Source organism: Mixophyes fleayi, chromosome 1 (assembly GCF_038048845.1).
Source record: "Mixophyes fleayi isolate aMixFle1 chromosome 1, aMixFle1.hap1, whole genome shotgun sequence".
In the NCBI taxonomy this organism is placed as follows: Eukaryota; Metazoa; Chordata; class Amphibia; order Anura; family Limnodynastidae; genus Mixophyes; species Mixophyes fleayi.
In genome coordinates this window covers 461,889,097-461,904,088 of record NC_134402.1, presented here as the reverse complement: position 1 = coordinate 461,904,088, position 14,992 = coordinate 461,889,097, and the positions used below count along the sequence as shown (strand labels likewise).

Sequence of the window (14,992 nt, the reverse complement as noted above, 5' to 3'; positions counted from 1 at the left end):
ATACACTTGTCAGATAATGAGGAAGGCCAGTGGAGAAGGACAGCATACAGTACAATGATCATGTGATAATAGAGGGACAAGGGGGGAGGACATCATACAATGGTCATGTGATAATAGAGGGACAGGGGGGGGGAGGACGGCATACAATGTTCATGTGATAATAGTGGGATGGGGGGGAAGGACAGCATACAATGGTCATGTGATAATAGTGGGATAGGGGGGGAAGGACAGCATACAGTACAATGGTCATGTGATGAGCAAATACCGTATACAATGGTCATGTGATGAGGAAGGACAGGTATTACGCTGGATGTAGTACGAGATGCACAGATATCTGGGCACTGCAGCTGGTACATTTATGGAGTGTATTGCTGAATATTCTCCTGATATATCCTATTGACGGATGTAATGATATTTGAGCTGTTACTCTTTAAATAATGCCTGCCTTTAGCTGGTTAAAGTAATTTTGTCTCTTCATGAATCTAGTTATTAATGTTTCAGTAACAGATGTTACTCCAAACCTGAGACAACTATGTTACACGATGTTTCCTCAGTCCATAAAACATGTTGTCTATGTATCACTATTAATCTGTGTTGCAAATTCCGGTACGTGGAGTTAAAGGTTTCCATGCAGAACCCCAGATGTATACTGAGTACGTAGATATATGAGAACATATGAAAAGATTATTCAATGTAGTTGTGAAGTTGAGATGAAGGAGCTATGAGTAGATGAATATTCAGAGTCTCCGTCCTGTCTTATGTCACCTCCATGGTGGCACCATTGGACCCTGTGCACCCAGTCCTCGCCCCATCATTGGACCCTGTGCACCCAGTCCTCGCCCCATCATTGGACCCTGTGCACCCAGTCCTCGCCCCATCATTGGACCCTGTGCACCCAGTCCTCGTCCCATCATTGGACCCTGTGCACCCAGTCCTCGCCCCATCATTGGACCCTGTGCACCCAGTCCTCGCCCCATCATTGGACCCTGTGCACCCAGTCCTCGCCCCATCATTGGACCCTGTGCACCCAGTCCTCGCCCCATCATTGGACCCTGTGCACCCAGTCCTCGCCCCATCATTGGACCCTGTGCACCCAGTCCTCGCCCCATCATTGGACCCTGTGCACCCAGTCCTCGCCCCATCATTGGACCCTGTGCACCCAGTCCTCGCCCCATCATTGGACCCTGTGCACCCAGTCCTCGCCCCATCATTGGACCCTGTGCACCCAGTCCTCGCCCCATCATTGGACCCTGTGCACCCAGTCCTCGCCCCATCATTGGACCCTGTGCACCCAGTCCTCGCCCCTCCTCCACCTATACTATCTCTATGTGATTTCTGTGCTCCTTCCTCTATACACATCACCCAAGTCACTAACTACCTACATCACTCCGCAGATGAACCTTATCGCAGGCTGTTTCTATGATGGGGTGCTGCTCTACGCCCAGGCTCTGAATGAGACGCTACAAGAAGGGGGATCTCAGAAAGATGGAATCCGGATATTACAGAAGATCCAGGAGCGCAGCATCCAGGGTAAGCTGGACTGAGAAGATGTAAACGTTCATCATTCACAACCTCAAAATGTGAATTTTATGGAGATTCTAAACTGCAGATTATTACTGCACCGCACCGAGATCTGTATATCAGACAGCCTAGTCCTGGCCTCACTCTGTGTATCAGACAGCCTAGTCCTGGCCTCACTCTGTGTATCAGACAGCCTAGTCCTGGCCTCACTCTGTGTATCAGACAGCCTAGTCCTGGCCTCACTCTGTGTATCAGACAGCTTAGTCCTGGCCTCACTCTGTGTATCAGACAGCCTAGTCCTGGCCTCACTCAGTGTATCAGACAGCCTAGTCCTGGCCTCACTCTGTGTATCAGACAGCCTAGTCCTGGCCTCACTCTGTGTATCAGACAGCCTAGTCCTGGCCTCACTCTGTGTATCAGACAGCCTAGTCCTGGCCTCACTCTGTGTATCAGACAGCCTAGTCCTGGCATCACTCTGTGTATCAGACAGCCTAGTCCTGGCCTCACTCTGTGTATCAGACAGCCTAGTCCTGGCATCACTCTGTGTATCAGACAGCCTAGTCCTGGCATCACTCTGTGTATCAGACAGCCTAGTCCTGGCCTCACTCTGTGTATCAGAAGCTTGGTCCCGACTTCACTCTGTACATCAGACAGTCTAGTCCTGGCCTCACTCTGTATATCAGACAGCCTAGTCCTGGCCTCACTCTGTGTATCAGACAGGCTAGTCCTGGCCTCACTCTGTGTATCAGACAGCCTAGTCCTGACCTCACTCTGTGTATCAGACAGCCTAGTCCTGGCCTCACTCAGTGTATCAGACAGCCTAGTCCTGGCCTCACTCAGTGTATCAGACAGCCTAGTCCTGGCCTCACTCAGTGCATCAGACAGCCTAGTCCTGACCTCACTCTGTGTATCAGACAGCCTAGTCCTGGCCTCACTCAGTGTATCAGACAGCCTAGTCCTGGCCTCACTCTGTATATCAGACAGCCTAGTCCTGGCCTCACTCTGTGTATCAGACAGCCTAGTCCTGACCTCACTCTGTATATCAGACAGCTTAGTCCTGGCCTCACTCTGTGTATCAGACAGCCTAGTCCTGGCCTCACTCTGTATATCAGACAGCCTAGTCCTGGCCTCACTCTGTGTATCAGACAGCCTAGTCCTGGCCTCACTCTGTGTATCAGACAGCCTAGTCCTGGCCTCACTCTATGCACCAGGCAACTCAGTCACGGACTCATTCTATGTATCAAGCAGACAGTTCCTGGCCTCACGCTGTGTATCAAATGCTTTGTTCTTGCATATGTATATTTTCACAATATATAATTACTTATTAATAATATATAACGACGCAGTTTGTGCTGGACCTGTGTGTAGTGTATTTAGACAGCCTGAGCTCATTCACTTTGACATACTGATGAATGTCTCTAGTTTGCGGGTAAGACCATTACTGCGACTGATCACTGACGTTTCTGGGACCTATTTCATTATACAGCATTATTCCTTCTGTCTTAGGTATCACTGGCACAGTCAGCATGGACAAGAACAATGACCGCAACACGGACTTTGACCTCTGGACGATGGCGGACTATGATGATGGTCACTTTGAGGTAAGTTATGGGGAGTAGCGTCAACACTGAGGAAAAGAATTTTAGCCTTAGGAAACGTAAAATACAGGTTACATTATATAAAGCAGTTGCTCATATAGGGCCTGATTACGGAACGTAAGTGTCGATACGTGAAACATGTGCTGATACGTGTGCCGATACGTGTGCCGATACGTGTGCCGATACGTGCCGTATTTTGTATAACATTGCACTGCGTGTGCTCAGAAAAGGACTTTACACCATTGAACATAAGTTCATGCACTTCACCTTCACACGTAATAGACACTTCCGACAGCCTGAGATTTCATGAGTGGAGCGAGGGAGGGAAGGGGCAGATGCAGTAGGCGATGTACAGTAAGGGTGTGTCCAGGTAGAGCGCACTCACATCCGTCCAATTCAAGATTTAGGCATCTCCAAGGTACGTGTCTTTCAGTCATATTACTAACATCAGCTACAGGGCAGGTGTAAGTCCCTATTACTAGTGATGACGGTCACGTGCTAACATCCTGATAAATGTATTTCATGTATAAAAAAACTAAAAATATAAATAAATTAAAATAAATTTAAAAACACGTTCTGATGGGACTTTATATTTACATATGTATCCTGCAGTGTATTGTGTCTGTATACATACGGCAAGTGCCCTATAGGGAGCGCCTGTACTCCACTAGAAACATTTTGGAGATCCTCTTCTTGTTGCGTACGGACACACCTGCTTGGATGCTCGATTTAAAAAAACAAACCGCAAATTGTTTTCAGTTTACGTTCCTTATTGAATCAGCCCGTAATTCAGAAATATATATCTTAGCTCACTCTCTGGGGTGGACGTTACCTCCAGACTGGGGTCATTCTTGTTGCAGATTGCACTTTCTTTTTCTTTCTTTCTTTTTTCTCAAAGTTCTTTTGTGGAATAATAACTTTATATAAAACGGTGCAGTTAAATTAGCATAAAGACAGAATACATGTTACACCAACTAGAAGATTCTTTCTACAACATTACAAAAATACAAAGTGACAACACAATAACACATGCAGGAACAGCTCCCCCGCAGGCCCCCCAGTGTAATCACTCGTGGAACATTAAATCTGAATCTGTTGCAGTCTCTCAATACCCCTTCTTAAAATATGAGGTTTAATCTACTAGACCCATCTTTCTGGATAGTCTTTCTCCGGCTCAATGCACTAGTCTCTCTGACCTTTCGTTCCACCGCTCCAATCTGTCTGGGCGTAGACTGTGCCCATTCTCTCAGCACCCACTTGTCAGCTTCCCTTCCTGGTAGGTCAGATATGCCATCTGTGACTGGATCACTCATAAATAACTTATGGTATCAATTTATTTAATGGGAAATAGCGCAGGGCGCTGATTTATATAAATTGCCAATGCACTTATTTTTAATATTGTATATATTCTGAGATAGGAAATCGTTATTTCTGAGACCAGGGTAGAAACAGTTTTTTTCATGTTTTCACCTTACTAAAGGATATGCCTTATTTCTGATGCATATATCTGATATAATAGGCCTTTGTGGATGGAGGTCTTGTGTGTATTGGGATATATTTAGTATGGAAGTGTCATTGTTTAGGATTTGTAAGGTTGCTAGTGGAAACCTCCAATTAGGCCTATGTGCAAGGAAGTCTGATAGCCGGAAGTGCTAACAAAGTTTTGTGATGAAGTGTCAGATGCCTGCTCTGGCCAAAGGCCCAGCAGGGGGTCGTTACTGTGTGGCCTTTTGCCCCGAGTGAATTTCATAGATAAGTATAAATTTTGTTAGCCTGGAAATGCATGTAAATCTATGTTTTGGGAAGCAGGGTACATCCTGATTCTAAAAATAGACTATTTCTGAACTGTATAAAAGATGAGCTGTGTGAGCATGTAAGTGTTCTTCTGATTTCAACATCTGACCTGTTCACACTGGTACCTCAAACCAGTGTGAGCAAATATCATTATTATTATTATCCTTTATTTGTTAGGCAGGTTTTATTAGGCAGGTATTATTATCCTTTATTTTCAAGCAGGTCTTGAAGCAAATAAACATCTTGCTTCAAGACCTGCTTGAAAACATCTTTAATATTGCTGTATTCATGTGATCTACAGATTAGACCCAAAATCTAAACCGTTCCCGGCTGTTTCTGAGGTTTGGACCCAGCATCCAGTACCACCGCTCTGCCGCTATGCAGCAGCTCTGGCCAGTGTGATAGGCCAGGGGGGATACATCCACAGCAACCCTGATCCATAGGAAGAGGTCAGGAATACCAGCCCAGGTACACCAGTAACGGGGTACACTCGCAGTGTCAGTTACCCAGAAGAAACCCGGTACTGGAAGCCGGTAAGGAGTCCAGTGGTGGCAGCATTTGTAAGCCCCTCCTACTGTGGCAAGAAGGTGCATTTGGAATATCGAAAGGGAACGTTGGCAAAGTAAGCCCAGGCGGTTCCCAGCAACAACAGATAGTCCTTTGGTAAAATTTTAAAAATTGCTTCAAAAAAATGATGTGGATTACACTATTTTACACCATTAATATAGAACTCACTTCTCTCAAGCCCCTTCCTTAGCTCCTGCAGAAGCTGAGACTGCTGCTGCCACACGTTACTCCATCGCCTCTGCAGTTGGATGATGGAGCGCCTGCGGTGAAATCGCCTCCAAATGTAGCGGCGCATCCTCTGGTATGCCCGCAATATAATCTCGTTAGATATATACCTGCTGCGGGCATACTGTACATTCCCTGAGCAAGAACACGCAGCTCACGCCCAGCAAAAGTACTTGCCCTCATTTTGTCTCTGTACTCTGCTCTGTGATTGGTTCTCAGAGCACTTGCGGACGAGCTCACGTCACTCGCGGATCTCTTCCATATCTTTGTGCAAAATGTCGGCTTATCCTTCATTCCTCGTATCCTAGCAAACATGGCGAACCGATGGGAATTGTACTCCGTTATTCGCAATTACAGCCACCTGATAACAGACACTAGATTTAAGAGTGTGGTAGTTTTGGTCCTAGCTGCGTTGTAAATGTAAGTGTAGACATAAAGTGTAACATTTTGTGGTAACTACCATTAAAAGCAGACAGTAATTTACTTATGGTTTAAAATATGTGTCTGTAATTTAAAACATAACTTTGTGATATGGGTTTGACGAGGTTCAAAGTAACAAAGTAACACATTTATTGGGCCATAATTTGCCTCATGAATCTGGTCCTTCAATCCTCAAACTTACTGAGAGTATAATAGTGATGTTATTGACAGTGAGGGAGATTGGAGGCCAGTTGGTGACTCTGGCATGAGGGATAATAATGAGCTCTATATAGTACATGTTGAGCTTTAGGTATCGTTGTGACATCCATGGGGAGAATGCAGAAAGAAGGTGGTTTACAACAGATGGTGCTGAAAGAAATCGGTCAGGGAAAGCAAAGTACATTTGTGTGTCCTCAGCGTAGAGGTGGTATTGGAGGCCAAATGACCAAATTACTACCCCAAGACTAGATATGTACAATATTATAGTACAACATTTAGAAAAGAAAGGAGCCTTGTGAGACCTCTGAGAGTGAGAGTGGAAGGGAGAATGTGCCAGAGGTGGGTACAGAGGTGAGTACAGAGGTGAGTACAGAGGTGAGTACAGAGGTGGGTACAGAGGTGGGTACAGAGGTGGGTACAGAGGTGGGTACACTACAGGAGCGGTTAGAGAGGTAGGAAGTGACCCAGGAGAGAACTGGGTCTAGATGGACAATGGAGTGAAGGATGTGTAGGAAAAGAGGGTGATCAACAGTGTCCAAAGAAGCAGAGAGTTACAGGAGAATGAGTATTGGAAAAAAAAGTATTTATATTTATTTATAAACACAATTTCAGTAATCAAATGAAACACAAAATAAAAAATAAACTGAAAATACAAACTCCTTTGTAAAAAGACACAATAACAGATATCAAATACAAACACATGCATGTTGGTTTTATCCCATTGGTTAGAGGTGTTGCAATGCAGCTCATGCTGGAACCCATAATAGCTGTCTTCTTTATCAGTTTAAAATATTAGATAAAAAGCAATCAACCTTAGGCCATTTTGAAACAAAATATTACTTGACTGTGGGTACTTTGTACACACCTATACTTTCAAGCTGTGAAATAAACAATTTCTGATGCCTTAAATATAATGCAGGTCCCCCAATAACCTAAAAGGACTAACATTGTTAACTATAGATACTTACATGCTGCAAAGGCAGCTCCTTCATGTCCTGATCCTCCTCCATGAAATGATCCTGGCCGCACCTCCTTTGTGCTCCAGCTGATGCTGGGTCATAAGGTCTGTGTGAATAAATTACACACATTTAGCTATTTACTAAAATGCTGTCTGTTTCTCACTTATCCTCAAAATGAAAGATAATGTAAGATATCTCCATTAGAACAGATTGCCTTAAAATAAAAAAATAAACACAACACTTACTTAATGTTCTTTACTTGGGCAGAAAATAACATTCACATAGTGAGTCAGATATATGATTAACACAGACTATGCTTGATTACTGAATATTTTTCAGGTGAGGCAGACATCTCCCAGCTAAGGCCTGGCAGTACATCAATGAAAGCTTTTAGTTTGGTCTATTTTAAGCTAAACTCTAACAACCAAGCTTCATCATTATTTTTATAAGTGCTATGGCTATAAAACTCACATTTGATAATCTCAGCATGGGCAAAATCAGCCCTTACAGCCCGATTTCAAAATTGCAGATTTCAAAGGTAAACATTTTTTTAAGTCAAAACGGTCTGGTGCAAGCATTTGTATATGTTTAGAAAAATGAAACAGGCCTTTCACCAAACAACAATTGTATTTTTATGATGTTAGAGAATTTTAAATGTGTGATATAAACCAGATTAGAAAAATATTTTACCTTGCAAATGAGCCTGGAATCTGAAGTGGCCTGCCTCCACAGTTTCAGGAGGGCCGGTGATCTGTTAGATAAACACATAGTTTTTGGGAGTTCTCCCGGACTCCCGAGAGAGCAGGCAAAAATCCCGGAACCAGCATCTCCCCATTGTTGTAAATGGTGGGGGCGGGGCTAACTGCGGCATCGTGGCCCCGCCCCCTGCTACGTTTGTCCAGAATTTCTTAAGATTGACAGGGGCGGAGCCTAACGGTGCATCGCACATGCATCGCACATGGCCACGCCCCCTCGGCGGACCCCCTCCCTGACAGCTGGTCTCAAAAGTAGGTAAGAATGGATAAACATGTAAAATGCACATTACGTATGAAAATCGAGATGCACTGTTATTGTGGGACATAAAATGTCTTAGAAACACAAACTTTTAAAGTGTCTATAAAAAGTAAGATAAAATATAACTCTCAATACAAATAAAAGTCCACTATACAAAGCCACACCAGAAAACTCCACTATAGACTCCTAACCAACTTCAAGTGTGTATGAAGCAGTCTTTTATAGTGGATTGTAATGAGACAGGTATATGCAGGTGTATGGCCCACTGTGGTATCAGATGATGAGATCAGATGCTGGGTCTATGCATCGCTGGTTATGGAAATCTGTGGTTTAAATTTATAAAATATGTTTGTGTTTATTTCTTATTGCAAATTATCCTTAGATGCATCAGCATAGACTTTCTTTTATAAAACAAAACATGCTCCTTCATGTCTGTTTCTAAGAAGGTGTGTGCAATTGTTTATTCAATTATGCTCATTAACACTTTAGGTTGCCACTAGTGCCTGTGTTGTGTTGTATGTTTGGTTCAATCTGAAGTTTGCCTTAGTGGGTAGACGAACCAGCTGCCAAAAGTAGGGTCCTGAGTTCGAATCCAGAGTCATGCCTGTATCTGTGTGGACTTTGTATATCCCCATGTTTCTGTGGGTTTACTCCAATGTGTCACTTATAGAAGAGTACGCTAGCATATGTTTTGGTGTTTGCTGTCTATAGAGTATTGTATCGTGCATGTATATTCATGATTGTGAATTATTAGGTGTTAAATTCATATTATTTTTACCTAATAGGACTTTCAAACAAGGTGCTTGTCATTCAAGTCTATATAATGTCTATATTGCCCAATCTGCACGTTGCCCTAGTGGTTAGACAATCCACTTTTCATCAGTGGGGTCATGAGTTTGATTCCTGACCCATTTTGTGGAATATGCCTACATTGCATGTTGAAATTTGTGTGGAGCTACAACAGAGACAAACAGCTGTTCAAAATAAAGTGAATCCAAACAAATAGAAAATATCCACAGATAAAAGCAAAAAACACCTAAATGGCAAAAAATGACAAACAAATTAAAATCCAATTATTATTATTATTATTATATTATACATCAATGAATTTACATAGCAAATGTTTAAAACTGTGCATCTAACAAGGATCATTGTATAATTTTGACATAAAAATGAAAAAAGAAAAAAAATTGTTATAAGAGAAGTGCATGCAGGTGAATGCTACGCATATTTTTTTATATTATGAGTTTTTTAAGCAAACATTGCTTTTACAACAGTATAGTATTGTGGCTTATTTCGCGCTGTTGCTGTGTTTACAATTGTTCATTTTTCACAATAAAACTTTAGCTTGCCAATAGCACTTGACTTGCATGCAATGATATATTGTTCAGCTTTTTGTTCTAGTCTATATCATGCATCTATTGCTTCCATATGCATGTTGCCTTAGTGGATAGACAATGAATCTTCCAATAGTGGGGTCATGAGTTCGAATCCTCAGTGACAGCCTTATCTCTGTGGAGTTTAAATATTCTCCCCATGTTTGTGTGGGTTTCCTATGCATCCCTTATGGAAGAGTGCGCATGGTTTATGTTCGCACATGTTATCTATATAGTTTTAACACATTAAACTGTAATGCTTTTTATTTATACTAGTGTATTATTAGCCACTTAAAAAAAAAATATCAAACAAGGTATAGGTTATCTCTTAGATATTACACATCAACCACTTCACATTGCAAATTATTACAACAGTGCATCCACCATGGTTGTTTTAAAAATAAAAAGTACATTGTTTAATGTTTGACATTAATATAAAATAAAAAAATCTGAGTGAAGAGTATTAAGATGTATGTTGTGCATATTTAGTTGTGAGTGTTTTAACAATGCTGTTTGAACAGTTTAGTTTTGTTATTCAGTCCTGCTGCTATAGCTTTTTTGGACTTAAACATGACTCCGAGCTCCCTTAAGTTTAAGCATGAAGTTAAGAAAAACGGAAAGTGTTTTTTCTTATCTATCCGACTGATCCTGAGGTAAACGCCTAATCTTCTTAAGTCAGTACGATCTCCGCCCATTCCCCTCTCTTTCCCAACTCCTTTTTCTTAAGTGTTCGGAGAAATTCTGAAGTGCATTTAAGAAGGATTTTCATCTTAACTTAAGAAAATCTTAACTTACCCAACAGATTTTCCCTCTTATATCTCTTTTCTGGGCATGCGCAGAGACGATTTTCGTACCATCTGCACAAAATGGCAGATAAGATCGCTAATGAATCAGGCCCATTGACTCTTTGCATAAACTTAAAGTAATTGTCAATAAAAGCCTTTGACACTTATGAAATGCTTGTAATGTTACTTCAGTATACTATAGAAACATCTGACAAAAAGGTCTAAAAACACTGAAGCAGCAAAGTTTGTGAAAAACAATACTTGTGTCATTCTCAAAACATTTGGCCATGACTGTATGTCATGTTTATGTTTTGTAACTTTTCTATAGGAAAACTCAACTAAGCATACTTGTGGAGGGGTGTTTTTTTATAACTGTCTGGAGACAGGTAATCTCATGTTAATTAGACTTTTGCATTGCTGAGTGACCAACATGTCTTCTGAGCCTGAAAACACAGGGGGGTAATTAGACTGGCTGGTAGACTTCCTATGTATGTAAGACTCAGGATGCAAGTGATCACAGATTAATGTGAATTTTGCAAAACAAGGTGTTAAACCCCTTAGCTGATTTATGTGCAGGCTGTATAAAGCACCTGGATTGGTTAGAGGTGCAGGCGGCTGAATTACCTCCTACCAGGGTATCTGTGTAAATATGTAAAAAAAACGCACTATTTGACTATATAGTGTAGTAGTATTATTCCATCTGTACCTTTCTGGCGATCACTAGTACCACAAACTAACTAACTTGAGCTAAAAAAAAATCACTGCTTCAAGATCCTAATTGGATGCTGTTGCTGGAACACCTATAAATAACTTATTGTAATAATATATTTAAATTATTAGCACAGTGTGTCAATTTATATTCTTGCAAATGTCCTGATTCTTGATACTTTGTATTGAAAGTGTACTTATTTAATTATATTGTGTGCACTTTTTTTTATAGGAAATGTATTTATGACTGAGACAGAGCCAGGGAAGAGATTCATTTATGTTTTGTAACCTTGCTAGAGGAAATCTCCAATTAGGCATATGTGGGGAGGGAGCCTGTTTTGCTGATAGCAGGAAATGCTAACTAAGTCTTTTGATGTGAAGTGTCAAATGCCTGCTCTGTCCTGAAGGCCAGCAGGAAGCCGTTACCTGTATCCTGGTGAAAGTGAAAGGAAATCTCTGATCAATGTGATTTAGGATATCACAGATTACTGCAAATTTTGTTAAGTATAAATTGCATTTAAATCCATGTTTGGGGAAACACATTGGATCCTGATACTAAAAATAACTCAGACTTCAGGGGGCTGGCTTACCCCATGCGAGGCTGTGTCCAAAACTGTATAAAACAGCACTAATTTGTACTGAAATGTATCATTATTGTTCCACCTGACCTGATCACTGGTACCTTCAACCAGTGTCAACTTTCCTTGCTAGGACTACTGGAGCTAAATAAACATCACTCGCTTTAAAGATCTGTTTGACAAGTGACCAACAGATTAGTCCCAACTCTAATCCACTCCCGACTGTCCTGAGGTATGGACCCAGTTTTCCGGTACCACCGCTCTGCCAGCTACCCAGCAGCTCTGGCCAGTGTGATAGGCCAGGGGGGATCCATCCACAGCAACCCTGATCTATAGGAAGAGGTCAGGTGCACCAGCAAGGGGGTAAACTAGTAGCGACAGTTACCCATAAGGAACACGGTTCTGGATACTAGCAAGGAGTCCAGTTGTGGCAGCAGCATAAGCCCCTCCTGCTGCGGTTAGAGGGCACATTTGGGATAAAGAAAGGGAACGGTAGCAAAGTAAGCCCAGCCGGTTCCCAGCAACAACAGACTGGGTGGCATAGACGGTCCATCCTGTTACAGATTTCTGGTGGCAAGCGGTGTGATAACCCCAGGCAGCTTTTCGTGCACCAGTCAGGAGATCCGAGTTATTCAGGAGAGGAATAACTGCAGCCAGGAGAACGCACATGATGACTGATTACACCAACGGTTCCTGGACGGACCATGAGATTCTGTGCAGTGGCAAGAGCATTGACATCAGCCATTCGCCCAACAGGGAGGAGATGAGAGAGTTGCTGAAAGAATGGCACCTACAGCATGGTACCCAGTCGGAGGAAACTGATGGCAACTGTGACCATGGTAGCGGCCCAGTTGACGACCAGGAGCTAGGTGAACCAGACCCCCAGACAGCAGCAATCTCTTATCAACAGACTATACTCGCACAATTATCCTCCCTGTCCTATGATGAGCGCAGGGCAGCCGGGCTAAAGATCCAACTGGTGGCCTTAGGAGACAAGGCAACGGAAGCTGAGCAGGTACAGGTCATCGAGGCATGGTGCCAAGATGGAAGGGGCGCAAGACATGCAGTCCAGGGGTATAGCGCCCCCTAGTGGTTTAGGACTGTCATCTCTATCTTGCCCTAATTTTGGGAATCTTGATGAGCACCTGCAGGTATTTGAAAGAACCTGCAAGCTATACGCTGTACCCAGAGAGGAATGGGTTAAGCATCCGGTGCCCACACTGCGAGGACGTGCATTGGAGGCCTATTGTGAGGTGCAGACTATTATAAAGTTAAAAAAGGGCACTCCTTAAATGTTACACTATTACCCCAGAGACCTATCGTCTGAAGTTCCGGGACCTTACCAAGAATCTTCACGCCACCGCAGTTTGCCAACCTGCTGCAGGAGTCTGCCAGGAAGTGGATGCCCCCAGAGTAAAAGACCACAGCTGCTAGACAGTGGCTAACACCATCAACCACAGAATCAGCAATCCCAGAGGAAAAGACTCAAGCTGCTATTTCTTCAGGAACCAGCCAGCTCTTTGCTTCTGTAAAGACTACGTCCACTAGCAATGCAGAGGATGTTGTCTCCGGCCAATATGATCTTATGGGGTGCCCAGTGATTCTCCTGCCCAGAGCAGTATGCCAGCTCCAGCGGTGAGTATAGCTGACCACAGTGGCCTCGCTTTGACTGACCTCACTTTGACTGACCCTAGTATCCCCAACATAGACCCCCCTGCAGAGTGTCCTGACTTAGATAATAGTAAGGGCAGCAGGATAGAGTTCAGGGCAGCTCAGCTCTCTGATCCCTTGCTGGAAGGCATGAGGTGCCAAGCTGGCGGCAACTTTACAGGGATGGAGGTTGGGTGTGTGACCTGGCGTAAAGGGTTGCTGTACCGTGTAACTAGGAAGGTAGATTGGGATAGACCAGTCCGGTAACAAGTTCAACTGGTGCTTTCTCGTGCAACTGATGTCAGTTGCCTATGAAATCCCTATGACTGGACACCAGGGAAGAGACCGAACACTGAAGTGCCTGACACAGAACATTTTCTGGCCTAGAATGTCAGATGACTTTTGGGCATACTGTAAATCCTGTGATGTGTGTTAGCGACTTGAGCGCCCCAGCGCTCGTGCTCCCCTCAAGTCCTTGCCAATAATTGGAGAACCTTTTCAGCGAGTGGCTGTGGACACAGTAGGTCCCCTGTCTATGCCCAGTAGATCGGAGAAGAGGTACATCCTCACTGTGGTGGATTATGCCACAAGGTACCCTGAAGCTGTAGCTTTGTCCTCCATCACTGTGGAATAGGTAGCAAACGAGCTGCTAGGAATATTTAGCGGGGTAGGTTGCCTAGTGAGATCCTAACTGATCAAGGGATACAGTGAACACATGAGTGAACTGGTCCAGTGTCTCTGGCAAAGTCGGAGTCCGGCAACTTTGTACTGCCCACTATCATACTCAGACTAACGGACTTTGCGAGCGGTACAATGGCAATCTGAAGCACATACTATGAGTATTTGTAACTTCGGAGGGAAGGACTGGGAATGCTACCGGCCACACCTCCTATTTGCTTACCGGGAGGTGCCAAAGGAGTCTACCCCCCAAGGATGTCTGTGTGGTGGTATGTGTTAAAGCTCAGAGAGCAGTTAGAGAATCTCATGGGGTTCACGCAGGCTAACCAAGCAGAAAGAGAAGACTTGGAATGATAAGGGCGCGCATGCCAAAGTAATTGAGGTAAGGCAGAAAATCCTTCTTCTGATGCCCACGTACCAGAACAAGCTCCAGGCTGCCTGGGCTGGACCGTACACAGGCACGAAACGCCTAAGTGACATCACCTACATGGTGTCATTTGATAGCAATAGGAGGTGGCAGCGGACCTACCATGTGAATATATTGAAGGCATACCACAGGCGTTTGGAGTTGGTAGCTGCGGTTTGCTGCTCACTGACTCAGGAACCAGGAAGTGATCCACTACCTGACCAACTCGCGGATGCAAGAGGTGAAGGTGGTGTAGAGGAAGTGGGCTGGAATGAGCATTTGAGTGCCTGCAGCTTGAGGCAGTGCTGTGGCCCTTTGCGACTCAGTTTAGTAGAAAGCCCAGCTGGACTTCCTTGGGGATGCACCATGTGGAAAATGGTGAGCATAGGACAATTAGGCAACCCGCGTATCGGATCTCACCAAAGGTCAAGCAGAGTATATACCATGAGGTGCAGGAGATTCTGGTGCAAGGTGTGATCCAGCCATCGCATAGT

The 14,992-nt window shown here is 43.7% G+C and overlaps 1 protein-coding gene across 1 annotated transcript in view; it reads left to right on the top strand.

Annotated features, from left to right (window-relative positions):
* Window positions 1-14,992, top strand: part of NPR2 (natriuretic peptide receptor 2) — a 187,403-nt gene that overhangs the window by 81,056 nt on the left and 91,355 nt on the right. Inside the window, exons 4-5 of the mRNA XM_075187390.1 lie at window positions 1,395-1,530; window positions 3,028-3,122. Coding sequence (XP_075043491.1) covers window positions 1,395-1,530; window positions 3,028-3,122 — 231 coding nt within the window. The remainder of the gene's footprint in view (window positions 1-1,394; window positions 1,531-3,027; window positions 3,123-14,992) is intronic.